Consider the following 22,330-nt stretch of genomic DNA (forward strand, 5'->3'; position numbering starts at 1 on the left):
GATGTATAGGAAACGGCTAGAGCATAATAGGTGCCCAACAGGTATGGGACCTACATTTGCCCAATGTCCCTTGTCTAATGCATTAATGAGTTAAGAGCCCAGCCCACGCCGGTGAGTGGGACGTATGGTTCAGAGAGGTGAAACCATGCGGCCAAGATCTGGCAGCTGATGAAAGCAGTTTTTGAGGGAAGAAAGATGCTAAGAAGGGACATGAAGCTGCTCCCAGGACTGAGGGAGGGTAAAGGAAGCAACAGGCTTCGTTTGTTTCTCTTGAGACCCTGGCGCTCCCTCCTGCCATGGCTGGTTCACATCTGTTTCCATCCTCTATTACCTGTCTAGACATGTGTGCACATTCACACACACCACATGTAGAAGGATGTAGAAAGCCCTAAGACTGGCCCTGGAATACCTGGATTAATTGAGTCCTGGCTCAGCCATCCACTACACTTGTAATCTGAGCCTCGGTTTATTCATCTGTGCAATGGGGGTGCTTGATACCTGCCTTGCCCTCTCTTAGGTAATGAAATACACAAATCCAGATGAGCCATCCCTACAGCCTGCACTGATTCAGCCTCCCCCACCCCCAGCAGAAAAATCTGGGTGGTCAGGCACATGACTCTGCAGAGAATACACGAGGCCCTCTCTGCACACAGCCCTGGACAGGGCTGGTTCTCTTTCAGCTCAGTGAATAATGGAAACTCATGGAAAAACAGCAGACAAAGCAGCCCTGGGGATAGGGGAGCTTCCAGAGAGGCCTATGACTGGGCCACAGGGACACTGTGGCTGGAAAGCAAATGCCACTGGACTCTGTAAACCCACTAGGCACAGCAGAGGCAGAAGAGGTGATGAGCTCAAGGCGAGTGGTGGTGGGTGCGCCCTCCGGTGCCAGCTCCAGCATGTCCCTGCAGAGGCACAGGGCATCCTTCAAGGGAATACAGTCACCATCTTCCCTGGATAGCCCCCCGGGCTCCAGGACCAATGCCATGGGTGGCCTTGTCCGAGCACCCAGGGTCTATGTAGGGATGGCACCCAGTGGGTACCCAGGTGGACTGGGTGCCCGCGTGACCCGCCGAGCCCTGGGCATCAGCAGTTTCTTCCTGCAAGGGCTGCAGAGCTCCAGCCTGGCCACGGCACCTGCTCTAGTCCTGGAGAGGGACCCCAGTGCCATTGAAGACCTGGGGGGCTGCCTGGTGGAATACGTGGCTAAGGTGCGTGCCCTAGAGCAAGTCAGCCAGGAGCTGGAGGCACAACTGCGGACGCACCTGGAGAGCAGGGCCGAGCGCTCAGAGAGCTGGGAAGTCCTCCGGGCCTCCTGGGCCAGCAGCTGCCAGCAGGTGAGTGCCAGTGCCCGTGCCCAAGGGCTTTGCAGAGGTTCCGGGAGGGGATGCCCACTGCTGCCTTTTGCACCATCTCTGGGAGGTCATTATCAGAGAACAAGCGGGCTGAGGCCGGGGGCAAGGGGCAAGTGGTCTGAGGCCAAAGAAACTGACCATAACCTCCTCCACTTCCATGCCCAAAATACTAATGGCAATAATAACGGCAATAAGTGTGGTGTCCTAGGGGCCCGTCCCACACGAGTCCCTCTGCGTGCACTATCTACTCTGATGTTCACAGCAGTGCTATGCGGTGGCTCATTCACTGATGGTGCTTTTCAGATTAGAAAACAGGCACACACAAAAAAGGTTATTTGGCCAAGATCATGCAGCTAGTAGGGCGACGGAGCTGAGATTTGAACCTGAATTTTTCTGGCTCCAAAGCTTGCTTTGGTCCCATTACCTCGGGCTGCCTCTGTTACTTTTGTGTTAAGAAAGGGTTTTTACAACCACCATCAAATGGAATACCATCACGTGGGTGTAGCATTAAAAACAATGAATACATGGAGCTGTGTTCCTATATCTATAACTGCACTGTCCAATAGAAATAGATAATTTACAAGTTTCTATTACCCACAGTAAAAAAAAAAAAAAAAGTGAAAAGTAAAAAGAAACAGGTGACGTTATGTCTTACTTAACTCAATGTATTTTAAATGTTATTTCAACATGTAATCAGTATAAAAAAATTTAATGAGATAATTTACCTTGAAATGGAATTTGCTGCAGTGATAGAAATGTCTAATAGCCACACTGTCCGGTGTGGCTGCCACTAGCCTCAGATGGCTACTGGGCACTTGAAATGTGGGTAATGAGACTGAGAAATTGAAATGTTTATCGTATTTCATTTTTGTTACATGTGGCTATATTATTAGATAGGGCAGGACACGGAGATTTCATCTTTTTCTCTTAGTCAGGACCTGCTCTCCAGGGTGATTTCTGCAGAGTGAGTGCCCAGCTCATCCATCATATCTGGTCTGCAGCCCGTGGGTCTAACGCTGGGACTCCAGCCAGCATTGCACAACTCATCTGTCTCTTTGTGGGTGGCTGCCTTCTCTTCTCCCTGCCTCCACCAAATGCTGCCCTTGGGATCCCTTGGAGCTAAATCAGCCTCTCACCCAGCCAGCAACTGCCAGCTCAGGCCCCTTGCTCCCTGGGTCCCAGCATGCGGCCCCCCCGAGATGAGGTCACAAACCTTCATTTGTGAGTGGTTGGGTGATGCTGAGAAGACACACTAAAGGGCTCCCCAGTTGCCCCTCCTGCCTTTTATTTCATCCCAGAATGCTTCTCCTTCTCTGTCAGTCAGTGACTGACTGACAGCACAGTACGCACGACACACAACACTGTCCTCTCTGCTTTGCCCTGGAGCTGCTGTTGTGCTGGCATCCAGCTGGGCTGTGAGGAAAAGCCATCTCAGAGCACGCCCGGGGCCTTAAAGCCTTCAAATCTCAGGCAGCCGCTCCTCCAAGATTCACCCCAACAGTCCTGATTCCAAATACTTGTGTCCTATAAGCCACCAGAACGTCCTTAGATATACCAATATCTCAGCATCTACAGGATAATTTCTTGCACTCAAATGCCACACAGACTTTTCATAAGACAGGCGTCCCAATTTCTAGGTCAAAGAGTATGGCCAAGAAATGAGTCCATATGCAACAGACACTGACTTGGTCTGACTCCAGCTAGCTACAGGAGCTTGGACAATTTACCCAACTTCTCTGATCCTCAGTTTCCTTAATGGTGAAACGGGAGTAATAACGGGAATAATAATGCCGCAAATCCGTAGATAATAAGTTGCATGGTTGCTGCCTGCAGGTAGACTACAGACCAGAACACTATACAGGGAAACCAGTGCAGCCACAGTGCTGCCAGAGTGAAGGCCTCATACCCAGACGGTCCACCCCACCACAGGTGGTTGGAATCCCAATGAGGGTCATTTTCCTCTTAAGTGACTGTAACTGACATCCAGAGTATGACTACAGAGTTCTCCTTTTCTTCTTTGTTTTTCCAACATGGACTTGAAGATAGTTAGACCAACCTGTAAAATGGAGCTATTTTTGTATCACACAGCCCAGCCTTCCAGCCACATTAATATCTGTTCTATCAAAAAGAACAAAAGAAAACTCTATGCATTTGAGAAACACACGGATTTTCCTTTGTTGTTGTTACAAAATTGACCCATACTGCTCACCCCCTCCAGACCCCAACACATACAAGATCTGACTGACAAATAAGTTTGCGAACTTGTTGCACCGGTATTGCTAACATTTTTTTATATCAGAGGGATTATTCATTCTGAATTTGTACCAACTGGACAATTAACCAAGTTTACTATTTGGAAGTGCTGAAAAAGCTGTGTCAAAAAGATAGACGACCTGAACTTTTCACCAACAATTCATGGCTCTTGCATCACGACAATGCACCAGCTCACATGGCACTGTCTGTGAGGGAGTTTTTAGCCAGTAAACAAATAACTATATTGGAACACCTCCCTACTCACCTGATCTGGCTCCCAGTGACTTCTTTCTTTACCCAAAGATAAAGGAAATACTGAAAGGAAGACATTTTGATGACATTCAGGACATCAAGGGTAATACGACGACAGCTCAGATGGCCATTCCAGAGAGTTTCAAAATTACTTTAAAGAGGGAACTAGGCCCTAGCTTCCCCAGGGAAGTACTTGGAAGGTGGCCGTAGTGATATTCATCAATGAGGTGTGTAGCACTTGTTCTAGGATGAGTTCGCAAACTTAATTGTTCAGACCTCATAGCTGTAGGATGGCTTTGCTGACACCTGCTCTCCATCCTGGTATTCCCCACCCCGTCCCCAGAATCATCTTTCGGACACATGGGATCTGACTACATTATGTTCCTGCCCAAAACCCTTCTGAACTCCCATCACTGACAAGACACAATCCATGGCCTGGGCTCAGTCCACAAGGCGCTTCTGAAGCCACCCTGCTATCCTAGCCATGCCATCCCCCTGGGAGGCCCTCGGCCTGGCTGCTCCTGAGATGCTTCCCCTGCTCCTTCTATAATCCCGTGGCAGCTTCAATGTGCACCCACTGTGCAGTTACCATGTTGCCCGTGGTCAGCTGCATGCCCATGCCCTCACACTCTAGGCCCACTTAGGCCAAGACCGAGTCTTCCCAGCACAGTGAGACGAGTGGAAAGGGCATAAACTGCGATTCCAGTGAACTTACATTTGGATGTTGGCTCTGCCACCTATAGCTGGGTGATTTTAGTCAGTTACTTAACTTCTCTGAACTAGTTTCTTCATTTGCAATTTGGGGATCACACTATTTATTGTACAGAACTGTTAAGGGGCTTAACTGAATGTAATGTACCCAGTAAAATCAGTGGCTAATGGCTTAGAGAGACCATTTCATTCCTGGCATTGCAGGTGCCTAGATCCACTAACATGATCTATACTCAACACGAAGCGGATCTCCCTTCAAATCCTGGGTCTGCCACTTAGATGGACCCACCATTCCTCTGATCCATATCTCCCTTTCCCCATCTTCAAAATACATGAAGACCTCCCAGGGTCATTGTGATCATGAAATGAAATAAGAGGCACGAAGGGGCTTCAGAGACTGTCAGGTGCTGTGTTCATGCAACAGGCCATCCTAAGTCAGGGCGTCAGTCCCCTGAGGGCTGCGCCTCTGACCATGGGACTTGCTGTTGGAGGCCATGCCCCCGCTTAGGACCTTAGCAGTATCCCTTCTTCCTCCCTCCACCCCTAACAGTGTCCTCTTCACACAACAGCCACAGAGCTACAGCTCCTCGTAAGCCCTCTCTGTCCCCAAACAGTAGGCCTCACATCTGGCTGCTCAGAAACCATGCCTCACCCCTGGGGTGTGGGGCCTCCTGTCTCCCCAGCGCTCTGTCACGGAGTCTGAGACTCACCAACCAGCCTGTCCCCGCAGAGCTGCAGGAGTCAGGACGTCAGCTCCTGGGGGTTGGGGGGATCTTCTCCATCATCACTCACTATGCAAGTTTGTGAGCCTTGAAAGAATTGGGGTCAGAGTAAGGGTCGGCTTCCCAGACATGTGACCACTACTGTCCTACAGGGCTTGTGCTCAGAAGGGCCACAAACTTGGCGTTTAAGACTCTGCACTCACCATCTTGAAATTCTTAATAACTTTATCTTTGAATTGGCACCTTGTAAGTGAAGTCTGAGGGGACAGTGGAGCATGTGTCAGGGTCTTAGAGCCTCAGCTCGGTCAGGTTCCCCGCTCCCGTTGTTTCCCTGGATGGCACAGTCTCAGGCCCCTGGGAACCCTGGGCCCCTCTTGACTTCCTTTCTCACCCCACCCCTCAGCAAGGGCCTGGTCACAGATGTGGGAAGGGTCAGGGTGGCCTCTTGGGGTGGGGCACAGCAGCAGCCATCCCATCCAAGGCTGGCAGTGCTACGATACATTCGGCAATCTGGGGGGGGGGGCCTCTTGCCCACCCTTGACCCAGCTGCCTACAGAGTGGCACTGAGGTTTCAATACTCTTCAGGGTCACCTGTTCTCCATGAGTTGGGGTGGCCAGTCTATGGGAAAGGAGGTGCCTGGTTCACTTCCCTGCCGTTGGCCAGGACATAGCACATCAGTCCAGCGGCTGAGAGAAGGGGTAACCCAGAAGCTGGTGGACCACACAGTGCCCCAAATGGTGTGGCAGGACCCCCAGGTACCTATGAGGGTTTGCACTCGCCCCTTGAGGGTTTGCACTCGCCCCTTGAGTATCCCTGCGCCTGACAAAGTACGAGATTAAATAACAAAATTACCATGACAGGACTAGAGAAAAACCATGGACGATGGGAAAAAAGCTTTTAAAGGCACTTTTTTTCTCTGCTTTTTGAACAAGGTGCTCTGCCTTTTTATTTTACACTGGGACCTACAAGTAATGTAGCCCGTCCTGGTGAGGGCCAATGCATGTGACGCTCCTTTTCCATTGCAAACGTCTCCCTCCTCTGTGTTAGACCCTCTCAGCCATTTCTCCTGCTAAGCAGTGAACAGAGACAGGAAAATTCCCAGGTGCTGACCACGGAGCACCCAGCACCTCCCCGTCGCCCAGGCAGAGGTGGCCCGTCCCCTCTCCAGCTCTGCTAAGTGCTCCTGACTTGTCTTGCCACGTGAATGATGCTGACAGTAAGTTCTGGTGACAGTAGGTCCTTTCGTCCTCAAACTGGCCAAACACAAGCCTGAAATTAGACAGCTTCCTACTTCAGAGCTGCAGGTAGAAAGAAGTGGGGACAAAGGAGGTAGAGCACAGAGGTTGCATCTCACAGCTGTGAGCAGACGCTGGGGCCAGCACATGCCGCCTGGGGAAGCAAGGGGACCGTGGAGGCTTAGCTTTCCACCAAAATCAGTGGCCTCCATGGGAGAAAACAGCAGCTGACACCTCCAACAGCAAAGGCTGTCAGCTGGAGGAAAGGAGAACTCAAAATTACTGAAAGGCAAGAGGATTAGAATTTTAAATGGGCCTGATTTAAAATGAGACTGCCGCTTCCAGTCCCTTTTCTGTCCATACTCTGGGGACCTGCTATTCAGGGAAACAGCTGGAAATAAGCAATCTAGATCAGGGCCAGGTTTCTCTCCCCTTAGGACCTGTGGTCCTAGCAGAATTTTTCATTTTTGTTTTTAAAGAAATAAGAACTAATCCCTCTCCACTGAATAAAAAGAAAGGCAACAGCGTCGTTGTTCACATTTCACAACCTACTGTCCCTGAAAGGAGTGGGGATGGGGGGGGGGGGGGGCCGAGGGGGGGGAGAAAGAACCATGAGCTATTTTAGAATCTGCAAAAGCCTGAATACATTTATCCAAGATAAAACCACTCCATCTATGTTTTAAGAAATACAATTCATTTGGTCAGAGCAGGCCAGTGAGGTAGTCACTCTGTTAGCCAAGCTATAAGGGACACTAAAGTATCATTAGACATGTAACTATGCAGAGAAAATATGTTCAGGAGAATTCCTTTTAGGGAGGCTGATACTGTGTTTCCCCAAAAATAAGACCTAGCTGGACAATATAAGCCGGGTCTTACATTAATTTTTGCTCCAAAAGACGCATTAGAACTAATTGTCCAACTAGATCTTATTTTCAGGGAAACAGGGTATATAAGACTAGAAGAAATATTTTGATGGAGCAGGGAGGGGAAGGAGACGTAAGTCTTCCCCCAAGGGTCATGGTCATGGAATATAGGTGGTCAATAAACTGCTTTCTAAGAAGGGTGGTTTCTGATTTCCTGGGGGCTCTTGTTTTACTACATAGAGTATCTGGGAAAGAGCAGAATTGCTAAAGAACATAGGGGAGAGACTGAACCCTGTCACTTGGGCCTCTTTCTGTGCCCTTCCAAAACACTGAGCTCAGCCACTCTTAAATCTCAAGATATTTTAAAGTGTGTGGTCCATGTTGAAGAATGGAGGACAGAGGAGTCTAGATGATGAAAAATGCGGGGCTGTGCTGCAAAGACAGGAGAGTTTTTTTGCTTTGTTTTGTTTAGTTTCAGGTGTACAAAACAATGCAATAGTTAGACATTTCACCCCTCACAAAGTGATAACCTCCCTCCCCCAATCTGTTGCACCTCTGACATCATATACATCTATTACAATTCCATTGACTCTATTCCCTATGCTGTACTCCATATCCCATGACTATATACATTAAATTATAGTTGACATACAATATTATTCAGCTTAAGCTTCAGGTGTACAGTGCAGTGGTCAGGAATCTACACCGTCCATGAAGTGGTCTCCCTAAAAAGACATGTGCTCATCTGACACTCTACAAGATCTTTACAACATTATTGATTATAGTCCCCAAACTGTCTTTCATATCCCCATGGCAATACTGTAGTTACCAGTTTATGCAAAGACAGGAGATTTTGAAGCCAGAGAGCCCTGAGGTCAAACTCAGGCCCTGTGTGACCTTGAGTTCTTCGTTGATCTCTCTACATCTCCATTTCTCATCTATATAATGAGGATGTTTGGAGACTTTCTTGACATGATAAAATATCTCAAAGGAGAAAACAATGGTATTCTTCCTACAGAAATTAAAAAGAAAAGGATGCCCACCATTTCTACTATTATGTAACATTGGTCAGACGCAATAGTCAATGTGATTAGACAACAGAGAGCAACTGGAGGCGTTAAGAAATAGAAAGAGGGAAAATGTTGGTCTTTCTGGAAGGCTCAAGAGGATCCACGTGAAAACTGTACAACAAACAATAAGGTAATTTTAGTAAAGTAACAGGTTATAAAGTAACATTACCATATATATAAATAGCATACATACAAACAACAAAAAAGATATAAGGGAAGAGAAAATCTCATTTATAATAGCAAAAAATGAAATGCCTCTTAATAAACTTAACAAGAAATGTCCAAAATCTCTATGAGAAAACAATAAAAACCCTCCTTAAAAGACACAAATGGAAAAAAATATCATGTCCTTGAATATAAGGACTCAATAGCATAAAGATGTCAATTCTAAATTAATTTATAAACTTAATGTAATCTAGTTTTTGAAATACCAAGTTTTTTAGAACTGGATGGGTTTATCATAAATTTTATTTGTAGGAACAAAAAGGCAAGAATAGCCAAAAAGAAAAACTGGGAAGCAAAAAAGCAAGGGAAACAGCAACTCTCCCAGACACTAAAACATACTAGCAAGTCTCAATCATTAAAGCTGTTTCATATTGGCATATAAAAGATGGGAAGACCAATGGAACAGAACAGAAAATTCAAAAGTAGGCCGTACTATATGTGGAAATTTAGTATTGATAAAGACAGCATTTGAAAACCAATGGAGGAAAGAATGGACTTTTTAATAAATGGTATTCAGACAAATGGACAGTCAGAAGGAAAATAATAAAATTGGATCCATCCCTTACTGTACCCTGGGATCAATTCCAAATGTATCATATATTCAAATATTAAAAAGGAAACCATATCAGAAGAAAGCACAGATGAATTTCTTTATAGCCTTGGTGTGGGAAATTTTTCCTTGATATGATTTAAAATCTAAAATCAATAAAGGAAAATATTGATAAATTTGATTACCAGAAATTTTTAAATTTTGCAGTTTTGCATTGCAGAATAATGCCATAAGCAAAGATAAATGGCAACCTAGGGGAAAAAAGCATTTGCAGCTCAGAATATAAAAGGCTAATATCCCTATTCTATAAACAGCATTTAAAATTTGAGGTTTAAAAAATAGTCAGTAACACTCTTATTTTTATATAGGCTAAAAATATGAATGGACAGTTGACATAAAAAATAAATGAAAATGGTTTTTAGCCATAGAAAGGGATGTTCAACTTCACTCATAATAAGAGAAATTTAAAAAAAAAAACTACCTTAGATACCATTTTCAACTATCAGATTGGCAAAACTCCAAAAGTATGTCAATCTATTTTGTTGATGAAGCTCTAGGAAAAGATACAAATTCATACAGTGCTGATGGGAGTAGAAAATGTTACAACCTTTTTTGAGTAAAATTTGGCAAAATCTAGACAAATTATACATGCATTTATGTATATGAAATTTGATCCACCAATCCCGCTTCCAGGAATCTCTCCCAATGACACATTGACAAAAAAAATGGAAGGAGAACTGACTCTGGGTGGTGAACACACAATGGGATTTATAGATGATGTAATACAGAATTGTACACCAGAAATCTATGTAATTTTACTAACAATTGTCACCCCAATAAATTTAAAAAAAAATGAACAAGTAGTATGCATAAAGCTGTTTATTTCATCTTAATCAATAATAGAAAAAGACTGGAAACAACCCAAATACCTACAATCTGGGACTAGTTGAATAAGCAATGATACATTTACAGAAGAAATGAAGAAGAGCTCTATATGGAGAGAATGTGAATGTCCTTTTACCCATTTATCTAAAAAAAGGGGAGGGATATGAACATAAACATACACATTTGCTCGTAATTGAAAAAATAGAATGGAAAAATAAACCATAGTGTTTTTAAATGATCACTTGTAGGAGAAGAGAGGGAATAGGGTAGAGGGAAAAGTGAGACACTAGAATGTTTAAAATTTATCTTGTGATGTGAAGATGATTTTGGAACCATGCAACTATTTTATAGGATTACAAAACAAATTAAATCCTAAAAATCAAAAGGAAAAAGGAAACAAATGAATCCAACTATGTATCAAATTAATAGCATAATCACAGAGAGAAGAACTATTCCAAGTGATCTTTTATACCACGGTAATTTGACTGTATATCCTTGTGGAGCTACAGAGGAGTACTGCAAAATGAATCCTAAATAAGTTTTAGTGATCACCTAGTTGGTGGTAGTGTTGGTACTGTCATTCTGACACTGGGTGTGTGTGGGTGTGTATGTGTGTGTGTGTGTGTGTGTATATTGGGATAAAGCAAGAGTGTGTCATTGAGAACTGAGATTGAGTGTAGGTGAAAGGAGATGCATTGTAAGTCTAATAAAGTTTAGTGACAATTATTTTCTAAATCTGAATTGGAATTATCATAAACTCATGATGTGTGTGATCAAAAAATAAATATATAGCTCTGGCTAGTGAAAAGACCTAGAAATAATAGCCAACCCGGTGACAATGGGCATTTTTGGCCCAGATTTGTTTTCTCCCTTCTTTCGCTAAAAGAAACAGAGGCTCCTAAGAGAAATGCTGAATCCAGGCTTGGGGGCAGGAAATGGACAAGATGAGTCTGAAACATCTTGCCATACCAAAACCAAGGAAGTTATAAAGAACTAGAGTCAGGACAAAACACGTAGGAGCCAATTTGAATGAGATCCCACTAACCAAAGATGGTTAAGTATCAGTAAGAATGGTAACTGCAACAGATTGAAACACACCAAATATACTTACATCTATGAGTTCAGTATAATGCAAAGAAAAAGAAATCCCTATTTAGTTACCTTTGGAATCTGGTGGGTAACCAACTCATTATTTTGAAAACTGATAAATAATGAGAGAGAAACAGGCATTTTGTTCTGCTTTTCCTATAACACCTGCAGGTACATCATAGTAAGAAAGGAAAGGAAGTGTCTTTTATAGATATATTCCAGCTAAAAATATATAATAATATAATTATTATTAATTTTATTTATATTTATAATTGATATTAATCATTAAATAAAATATCACCATCTTGCAACCATAATAAAATAATCGACCTAGGTAATAATGATCATCAAATGATTACTAATATCACAAAAACAGAGACCAGCGGGCATCATGCACCTGCTTGTGGGACACATGACACTACCTATGAAGTAGTCTTTAAAAAAAAAAACACAAAAAACCGAATGCGATTAAATCTCAAGGTAAAGTACGAATTTCCAGGAAATACTGAGGTCAGCTGAGCACATTAATTGACAACACAGGGATGAAATCAGCAAAATCCGGACTATGGGGAAACTACAGGACTAAAAAGACCCAATTTTTCAACATGCAAAAATTACAAAGGAAAAAAGAGAGAGGGGAAAACCTGTAAATTAAAAGAGATTAAATTGACATATTGACCCTTTAAAATGGACTTTATTTGAACCATTATTCAAACAAACTGTTAAAAAATAGGTTAGACACTTGAGAAAAGATGAACTGGTTATTTGTTGATATTGAGGAATTGTTACTAATTTTTAGATGTGGTGATGGTTGTGAAGTTATGTGTTTTTGTAAAGCATCTTTATAACTTAGCAGTATATACTGAAATGTTTGAAAAAGAAGTGATATGATATCTGGAATTTGTTCAAAATAATCTGAGCAGAGTGGAAAATTGAGGGGATGTAGGTGATGGGTGTATGGGAGTCCATTATACCATTCTCTCTTTCGATATAGATTTCAAATTTTCCTAACAAAAACAAAGGTAGAATATCTACCTCACAAGGCAGGTCCATTAGTTACGTACAATGAAATCATGTATGTAAATTGCTGGGTGCATAACCAATGCCCAATTACAGTTTGTGGAATAAACTTAAAGATTCAGACATTAAATGAGTAGTAACATACACAACAGTGTTTCCATACGTGCATTCATGAGTTGTTCAGCTCACACATGCTACAGGAGTACAGGAAGGGAGTAAGTTGTCGACTAATCCTGAGCAAGGACCAGGAAATGAAGCCTAAATACGGGACACAAAGAACATGCTAGAAGATGGCCCTTCCACCCAGGTCCAACATGGACAAAGGTTGGGAATCAGGACCGGGCAGGACCATCTGCAAAGCAGTCTGTGCATGGGGCAGACTTCCAATTGTCAAAGAGAAATTTTGCAATGGACACCTGTTAACATTGGCAAAACAGATTTTATTCAGGCTACTGCAGTAAGAGAATGAGGCTTCAGTACAGAACTGAGCTCAGCTCCACAGAATCAAAAGGCAGGAGGCTTTTCAAATACTGAGGCGTGTTAAAAAAAAAAAAGAAAGAAAAACATAGCACTGAAGGAGGTTAAGAGAGGGGCTGGTTTATGTGATTAGGCCATCTGTGTTTGCTAATTGGTGCTTATCCACAGTTCTCATATCTTTATGACAGGAGCACACAGCAGCTAGACGCCCACCAAAGTCGGGATCATACCCTCCCACAGAAACGGGGAGAGAGGGGAGCTATCTCCACAGATGTTTGCATTTCACAGTCAGGGCTCCCAGGTCCTTGAGAAAATATTCTGGCTTACAAGAGATTTATATCTCAAAGGGGCAGAGAAAGGATTTACAATTCCAAGTCTCCTAAAGCAAAAGGGGAAGTCTACGAAAAGGGAAGTCAAGGGCATCTTGTCAGGTTTGGGCTGCAACGAACAGTCAATTCTTTTGGCAGCTTGAGCTTGCTCAGGCAGGCGTTTTCAGGGACTGGGATTATCCTAGGGACATGATCAGGGGCTGATAGAAGCCACACAGTAGAGTTAGTGTGGGGGGCGCTGGACGGCATCATTTATGCCAAGACGTTTGAAGTTCTCACCACCAAGTGCCAATCTCTTCCCAGGTCCCTGCCCGCCGCTCTGTTCTGAGAGCCTGGCACAGAGTGAGTATGCCACACCACACCAAAGATGGCCAACAAATGGCTGGGCAGAAAGAGCTGAATACAGAACCAGGATCAGGTTTCAAATTGGAACCCTGACTTTCAGGACAGAGAGCTTTAAAATCCCAAACCAGACGTGAAATACTGGAAACAACCTGAAGTTCCAACACAGCTAAATAGCGCAGCCGACTTCTTTGCAGCTGCAAAAAAAGAACAAGGAAGCTCGTTATATACTGATGTGGAACTAGCACCAATATTTTGAGTAAAAAGACAAACTGCAAAATCCTGTCTATACAATACTGTTTGTGTTTTTAAAAAAAATGTAGGAAGGCAGACTCTGGAAACATTCACAAGGAGTGGTAGCAATGGATGCTTCTAGTGAGAGGGTTGGGTGACGAGGGATAAGGGTAGGATAGGAGTGGGCTTACTTTTGGGCTGTATACCTTGTTGTACTGTTAGGATGTTTCACCTTTAAAAACAAATGAAGTAATAAACTCATGTCAGCAGCTTATTACTTGTGGGGGGTGGGGCAGGACAGGCATTGGGGTTGGGGTTCCAGCCAGGTCCAGGGCAAGTGAAGTCGTCACAGCCTCACAGAAGCAACAAAACCCTTCTGCTGACGTGTCTGGTGGGAGAGGAAAAGATGCATCTCAACAGCCTCCTGTCCAAACAAAAACTCCACAAAATTAAATATCTATATAGAAGAGCAATTGGAAAGACCTAATGGGTTACACTCTCCAGAAAAACTAAATTAAAGCTTAATCTAGGCAGGGTGCAAGTGCCAGGGACAAAAGTGGTGGCTCTTTATGGGGAATTATTGAATGATTGGCTGAACCTAGCAGAACGTTACACAGGTCCCCCCCCACTACCCCCCCCAGAGGGCTCCCCAGAGGGTTTATGCGGATCCACTGAAGTTGAGAACTCAATTTAGGAGAGTAAAACCTAGTTTATCATCCGTCTGGCTGGGGAAAAGCACACAAAAACTCATTTATCTCTGGCTGTAAACGAGCTAGTAGCGTGGACTATCACAAATGCATTATTCAGCAGAAATGAGAGGTGATTTCAGCTGTTATCAGTAGGTAATGAAAAGCAGTGCACAGGGAGTGGAACACCATTGTAAAACTGATCTGCTATTAGAAAACGCTTGTAATTTTTACTGATTTATTTCAAGGACCAATGAATAACCATCGAAATAAGTCTTAGGAGAAATACTACAATATGGAGAAAGAAATGAATTTAGAAAGGACTCCCCCCCCTCCCCTTCAGCAGACCCAGGGCAAACATATACAGGAGTTAAAGTACCATGCCGGAATGCTAACTGCCCACACCTGCCAGCACACGGCCAGCACCTGTGCCCTCGGCTCACTCACCCCTCCCCCGCTGCTCCCTCTGGCCCTGGCTGCCCAGAGCACATCGTCCGGGCACCATCCCTGCCTTTAATGGTGCCATTTCTTCATTGTCTTGAGTCCCATGCCTCCAGGTAAGAGCCAGTTCCTCAAGGCTGCTCTCAGCCAACTCTGAGAAGGAAGGTTATCTGTAAATGAATTTATTATTACTTGGGGTGTGTCTCTTAACTTCCTGGAGCCTCGGTTTGTTTAGCTACATAATGAAAGTCAAAATGGCTTTCTCATGGGTCATGGGTCCTTGTGAGAAGTAAATGAGGCAAGAAAGTGAAGCTCCTGGGGCATCTCGGGAGTTCACTGACTGTGCAGCCCTGCCCTTTTCCCTAAGGCTCCCAGGAGTATTTCAGACCTCCGGCTGGTGCCTGGAAGCCAGGAACCCCCAGGGTGGAGTCTGCACCCCCAAGGCCAGCCCTGCCCAGCACTAACTCCAGTAGGCAGCCCTGGGCAGGCCCCTGAATTCCTGGATTGTTTGCCCACATCTCAGCCACCCCCTGGAGGGGCACAAACACTCTGGGGGTTCTACAGGTTCCCCTCCAGTGTCTTCTAACAAAATCATGTACTTGGATAAGACTCATAAAGATAAAACTGTCCACACATTCACTGTGAACTGCAGGACTCAGATGTAAGTTTTAACAGGAAATTTCACTCATTGTCTCATTTGATCCTCTCAACAATGTCTGTGTCACCCAAGAAAATGGGGTTAAGCTCCTGTATTAGGCCGCCTGGGCTGCCACAACAACGTAGCACAGCCTGGGTGGCTTAAACAACAGAAATTTATTTCTCACAGTCCTGGAGGCTGGAAGTCTGAGATCAAGGTGTCAGCAGGGCTGTTTCTGCTGAGGACTGTCTTTTGGGCTTATAAATGGCTGTCTTCACATCTTCTTCCGTCCCTTTTCACATCTGTATCCAAATTTCCTCTTCTTACAAGGACACCAGTCAGATTGGATTAGGGCCACCTTTGTGGCATCATTTTAACTGAATTACCCCTTTAAAGGCCCTATCTCCAAATACAGTCACATCCTGAGGTATTGGGGATTAGGACTTCAATATATGAATTTGAGGGGGACACAATTCAGCCCACAACACCCATTTTATAGACTGAGAGACTGAGGCCTACCAAAATTAAGTTCCTTATTGAGATAGTGTTTCAGCCGGCACCAATTCAGTATTGTGTCTACCCCCAAAACATTACTAACAGCCTCCTGGTAGACTGATTTATAAGACCAGCGTCAGTCCCATCTCAAACCCCAGACCCCAACGTGTAAATGGGTCTGAATATACTTTGAGTGCCCACTGTTTGATAAGATAAAGTCGTAGTCAGCAAGAGCCATTGTCTGTGAGGAGTTTAAACTCTGGGATGTGCCTGCTTTGTCTCCTCTGCCTCTTTTAATTTGGAGGAAACTGTCAGAAACAGTCGTTGGTCCTTACCCAAGCACGCTCTCACTGGAACTTGCAGTGACTCATCAGGCTGGGCGGCTTCCAGCCTGTCAGGCCGCTCAGAGCTGGGACTTGAAAGTTTAATAGCTTTGCTGCTGGGGAATGGTGCAGCCCCCCTTGGGATTTCTTTTTTTCTTTTTTTTCTTTTTCCCCCTCGGTGAGTGATTTTAACGCTCAGAAAAATGTGCTGAGCCGTCTGCCCTCAAGGCAGAATGTCTTTATCTGAGCAGGGTTAAGTGGACAACCTCATGGGTGAGAGGCGGCCTCCCCCTAAAGCGCGAGCCTACAGCAGTGCATGCCACAGACTTCTGGGTGGGATCCGTGTCCCCTGAAGGGTGATTGCCTCCCACCACCACCTAGTTCCATGGGCTATTTGACGAGCTTAGCGTTCATCGTAGGAAGAGAGAGGCCACACCCCATGGGGGGTCTTCCAATGCCAATCCCCTTGGGTCCTGGGTCTGTGGGTGAGACATGCACCTGTGAAAGCCAGGCAGACCACCGAGAGAGCACTGATAGGTGGGCAAAGTCAGGTTGGGAGAAACACTAGTCGGGAGGGGCTCGTCGTGAGGTCTGGGCTTGTGCTGGGGGATTTGGGAAAACGTTGAGGACTTGTTCTGCATTTGATGCTGTCAGGAATTGGCGGCCGTTTAATGACTGAGTATCTTCTAAGTTTTATCCAGGAGACGGGAGGAATGACGCAGGCATAGAGCTATCATTAGTAAACAGCAGTCACTCGTCACTTTGCTAGTTAGACAAGGAATGTTGGTAATTTTGTGGTTGCTGAGTGTCCTCGCCTCTCTGTTCAGACACAGTCACGGTGTGTCTCTCCGTCTCTTCCCACCAGGATCACAGAGTGACCCTGTCTGGTTACCGCTGATCCTCTCTGAACGTTTGTGTGTAGGTTGAGTACCATGGTCTATCTGTTAGCAGCCGGCTGCCGGCTGTCAGGGCCATGATTTTATTTCCTCATGTCCAGACTGGGCCTCCTCAGCCTCCTGAAGCTCAGTGGTGGGAGGGAAGGCTGTGGAGACAGAGCTGGCATGTGAGAGGCCTCCCTCCTCACACAGAGCTTTGCACGACACTCCAGGCCAAGGGCTGAGGCATGGTTTCTTGTGCTGTGCTGTGACTTTAGGAGGCTGGGCCCACTCTGTGCCTCTGAAATGCTGAGCAGGAAGAGTCTCCGGGCCCACACTCCTGCCTGTCTCTCCCCCCCCCACGTCTCCCCCCAGGCATCTCGGAAATTATGCACCTAAGCTGTGAGAGAGAGCAGGGGGGTGACTCAGACAAAACCCACCTACACCCTTTATCCACTTTATCCTGGATGAAATCCAGGGCCAGCTCTATCCTAACCGGAAGTGACCCCCTGGCCCAGGGACTGACCTCTAAGAGTGAGTTTCCTTATCTTTAAGTTGAGTCAGAATGATCCCTATTTCCCAGGGTGGTTATGAGGACTCAGGGAAACAATGCAGTGAACTAGAAAGTCAGCTTCAGGAAGGCAGGAACTTACCCTATTTCCCTGAAAATAAGACCTAGCCAGACCATCCGCTCTAATGCATCTTTTGGAGAAAAAATTAATATAAGACATGGTATTATGTTATATTATATTATATATATTATATTATATTACATTATATATATTATATTATATTATATTATATTATATTATATTATATAGACCCGGTCTTATAGTAAAATAAGACCGGGTCTTATATTAATTTTTGCTCCAAAAGATGCATTAGAACTGATGGTCCAGCTAGGTCTTATTTTGGGGGAAACACGGTAGGTGTCAGCAGGGTTGGTTCCTTCTGTAGGCTCTGAGGCAGAATGTGTTTCATGCCTCCTTTCTACCTCCTGGTGGTGGCTGGCCACCCTTGCCAGTCCTGGGCTTGTAGATACATTGCTCCAATCTGCCTTCATTCTCCCTGTGTGTCTGCATCCAAATTTCCCTCTTAAAAGGACACCAGTCACATTGGACTAGGACCCACCCTAACTTGATGTCATCTTAACTTGATTATATCTACAAAGACCTTATTTCTAAATAAGGTCACGTTCACAGGTATTCACTGGGGGGTTAGGACTACAGTGTATCTTTTGGGTGGTACACAATTCAACCCATAACAGTAGCTAATTTTTTTTTCACATTGTAGTCCTGATTTCCAACATTTTGTCATAGTTTCTCAAATCTCATTTTAAAAGTTTCCTCCAGTAATACCAATATTCCTTGACCTGATCCAGTTCACCTTCACTTCCTTTTTCACTTGAAATCAGATCCCAAATCCTATCAAAACACATGGAGCTTGGGGTTGAGAAAGGAAAGCCATGGTACAGACAGCCCGAGAGAATACTAGTCACATAGTAGAAATACAGTAAATGTCACTAAGTGGCTGCGTGACCTTGGACAAGTTACTCCACCTCTTTCAACTTCAGTTTCCTCAACTGTTAAGTGAAGGGATTGGATCAAACTGACATCTCCCTGCAGACACATAGGGAATAGGCCAGATTCCCATTCATGACTGGCGAGCAGGTGGTCACGTCACCATTTCTCTCCACAGACATGAAAAGACCAGGTGCCGCTGCCTCCATGTCAGTCCTCACTGGGGCTGCCACCTGCCTGTGTGCCCTGCGGCAGTTCCTGTTCACTTGGAGGCTCCTGTCTATAAAATGAGAGGGTAGAATTCTCTGATGCCTGAGTCTCGGGCCATGACCTTTCTGTCACTGCTACTCATTATCTCTGAGCAGTACATGGAGCGTAAAGAGAAGAAACAGCCGTCCAGTGAGCCCAGGTCCCTGATCCTTTGTGGCTCAGCTGGTTGGCTGGCTGCCACTGGCCGTGTTCAGCAGTGCGGCCACCTCCTTCATTCCCGAGAGTCAGTTGGTGGCATATACCCCAACATTGAGAAAGCAGCAATTTTATTAACCTGCGCCCCCAACACACACACACACACACACACACACACACACACACGCCAGAATATATCCCAGGTCTTACCAAATGAAGGGACTGAAGGGAGGAATTGGCTAGATTGGGGAGGGAGGGGGGAGAGTGGAGGGTTAGTAAGAGAGAGAGAACAAAGCCCACACCTGATCCAAGGTCACAAACATCCAGATTAAATTAAACCAACAGACACCTGGAGTTTCCAACTTGGAATAGCCCCCAGCTTCAAGTCTGACCGAAAGCTTGTACTGGATGTAAGTGAATCTTCTTTCCCCTCCACCAACACACGGTCGTCATGGCTCTGATCACCCACTGCAGTCATTCTGAGCCTACGTGTAACACTGAGGATCCCCATGAGCAGAGGTGTGGTCTGACCCTTCCTGAACCTGACACCCAGCACAATGCTAGGCACAAGGGGAGGGGGGGAGGGAGGGAGGGAGGGAGGGAGGAAAAAAAGAAGGAAAAAAGGAAAGGAAGGAAGAAAGGAAGGGAGGAAGGGAAGGAAAGGAAGGAGAGAGGGAGAGACAGTGTATCGCAGTGATTAATGGTACAAGCTATAGAATCCAGAACTGAATTCAAATTCTGGCTCTGCCGTTGACCAACCTTGTGACCTAAAACAAATTTCTTAACCTCTCTGAATTTCAATGTTCTTATCTGTGAGATGAAGATAATAATATTTACTCCACGGGCTTGTCAAATAATTCACTTAGAGCTCTTAGCATACCCTGTTTCCCTGAAAATAAGACCTAGCCCAACAATCAGCTCTAATGCGTCTTTTGGAGCAAAAATTAATACAAGATTCGGTATTATATTATTATTATATTTATTATATTATATTATATTATATTATATTATATTATATTATATTATATTATATTATATTATATTATAGACCCGGTCTTATAGTAAAATAAGACCGGGTCTTATATTAATTTTTGCTCCAAAAGACACACTAGAGCTGATTGTCCAGCTAGGTATTATTTTCGGGGACACACAGTACCTGGCCATGGTAAGCACTCAATAATCTGTGGTAGCAATTTCTGTCATGGTTTGTAGTAGAAAATGGTAACAACTACTTGGATAGCATGGCCCTCCTGCTGCCATCTGCCCAGCCAGCTACTCAGCCCTCCAGGGAGAAGGAATTAGCATTTATACACAGGCAACAGGGGAGGGACCCTTGGTATTTCGGAAGTATTTCATTTTGTGACAGAAATCCAAGAGTGGCCTCCAGGCCAAATCAGAGTGGCAGGGGAGGCCCTTGGAGTTGAGAGTCCCCGGCTGCTGCCTCTGACCTAGTTCTCTTGGCAAGTGGTACCACATTCTTGCTGCTCTGGGAACTGTCGTACACACCTAGTCACCCAGCTGCAAAATGTTATTTGTGTCAAGTTCTGGATGACTATCATCATCTCTTCACTGAAAAGCCGCCCTGTCCCTGAGAGGCCAGCCACGCAATTCATGCCACCCTGCAGTCACTGCATTCATGTTGGAAGTTCCACAACAGCTCCCAGCTTCCCGAGGATTAGAAATCAACCACAAAATTTCACTTTGCCCTGAGGCTTTGCATGTAGTAGCCAGCAATTCTGTTCTTATTCTCTCCTGCTTCCATTTGTGATGGCAGAAACCACCGCCCTCCTTTTCTCTTTCAGTTGCATTTTCTGTGGCTTTAGATCCGAGCCTGAGTTTGGAGTCAGAGGTCCCGCGTCCCGCCCACGCTCCGCTCACCAGATTCTTTGCACAGGTCCCTAATCTCTCCCTTCACTACTTTTTCTGCAAAAGGAGGGAGATAATTACGCCTGCCATCATGGCCCTGACCCTGTTAAAATTTAAAGAAGAATAATGTGACTGGGAAAAGGCTTTGTGAGTGGCAGAGATTAGGCCGCAGCTCCTCGATCTGTGGGTGTAATTAACATCACAAGTAAGTGGTGATGTTGGCATTCGTTGGCCCTGCCTCCATCCTCACCCGCAGTCTCCACAGTGCAACATTTGTCATGGTAGCTGTGAAGGGGCTGGCACAGAATTCAGTTTTATTATGTTCGTTCATCAGGCATTGAATGTGGGTCTACTCTTCACCAGGTACGATGGGAATTCAAATATTCAAAAGCAAAAATTCTCACACTCTAGGATCTTGAGGTCTCAGAGGGATGATGGGTAAATAAATCCACATGCTGTTGAGTGTCTGCTCTGGGCCAAGCACAGTGCTGGGCGTGTGATGGGTGTCAAGTATATTGAACAGGAGGGACTCACGAGGTATAGTTATAGAAGGAGTTTTGGTGTGAAAGGGACCTCTTCTAAAGTCCCTTTCAACTTGTTTAGGGGGAATACATACTGTCCCCTGCCTCTGGATACAAACATGGATGGTCTCATGATTTACCTGCTCACTTGTAGGTAACTGAAAATTTCACGCAATTCAAGTCACAAAACATCGTTTTAATTCAGTAAATAGGATGTCTAGTCAATATATTATTTAATACATCAACGCTCATTTTCTCCCCTGCCCCCAGGTAGGGGCCTACACCTGGGGAGGGGAGGTCAGCTTCAGCTCTTTCTTGCTTCTCTCCCAGCCCCACTCCCACGGCTGTTTCTAAGGCAGCCAAAGTGTAAGCAAGAGGAAAGCAGGGCAGGAAAATTCTTCCTTGACAGAGACTGTTGTAAGTTGGCTTCACAGCATCTGGGTCTGGCTAGAATTTATACAGATTCTTTCTTATGGGGGCACACTTTCCTTGGTTCCTCTGAGACTCCCCAGCTGGACCAACTGCAAGGACAGGCCCCTCCTTCAGCTGATGCCCCACTAGCATCCCCTCACCCTCACTGGACACGACCCCACAAATAAGCCCAGACCAACATGCCTATCGCAGGTTCCACCTCTGCTTCCCAGCGTGCATGCACCTTTGGGCCGTTGTCAGAGGCGTGCAGCGACTTCCCCGTTTCAGCTCAGGCAATTTCACATTCTGTTACACATACATTTATAATAATCATCTTACAACACTGGGGAGAATGTTTCCTTGTCCCTACTCTACAAACAGGGAGACTTTTAGACATTACACACCCCCAAGTGACAAAGACAGGGTTTGAAGCCCAGTCTCTCCAGTCAAAGCCCATTGTCTTTCCATGAGTCCATGCTGTTGGACTCTAAAGGGCAAAGGACCCGCTCAGGGGCCTGGGACAAGCCATCATACGTCTTT

General features: G+C 45.1%; 1 protein-coding gene across 1 annotated transcript in view; it reads left to right on the forward strand.

Annotated features, from left to right (window-relative positions):
- Positions 1–845: 845 nt before the first annotated feature.
- BFSP2 (beaded filament structural protein 2) overlaps positions 846–22,330 on the forward strand; it is a 67,730-nt gene continuing 46,245 nt past the window's right edge. The window contains exon 1 of the mRNA XM_019726034.3: positions 846–1,334. Within this exon, the coding sequence (XP_019581593.3) occupies positions 846–1,334 (489 nt within the window). The remainder of the gene's footprint in view (positions 1,335–22,330) is intronic.

The sequence above is a fragment of the Rhinolophus sinicus genome, chromosome 5, assembly GCF_057876585.1.
Source record: "Rhinolophus sinicus isolate RSI-liver-muscle chromosome 5, RSI-T2T, whole genome shotgun sequence".
NCBI lineage: Eukaryota > Metazoa > Chordata > Mammalia > Chiroptera > Rhinolophidae > Rhinolophus > Rhinolophus sinicus.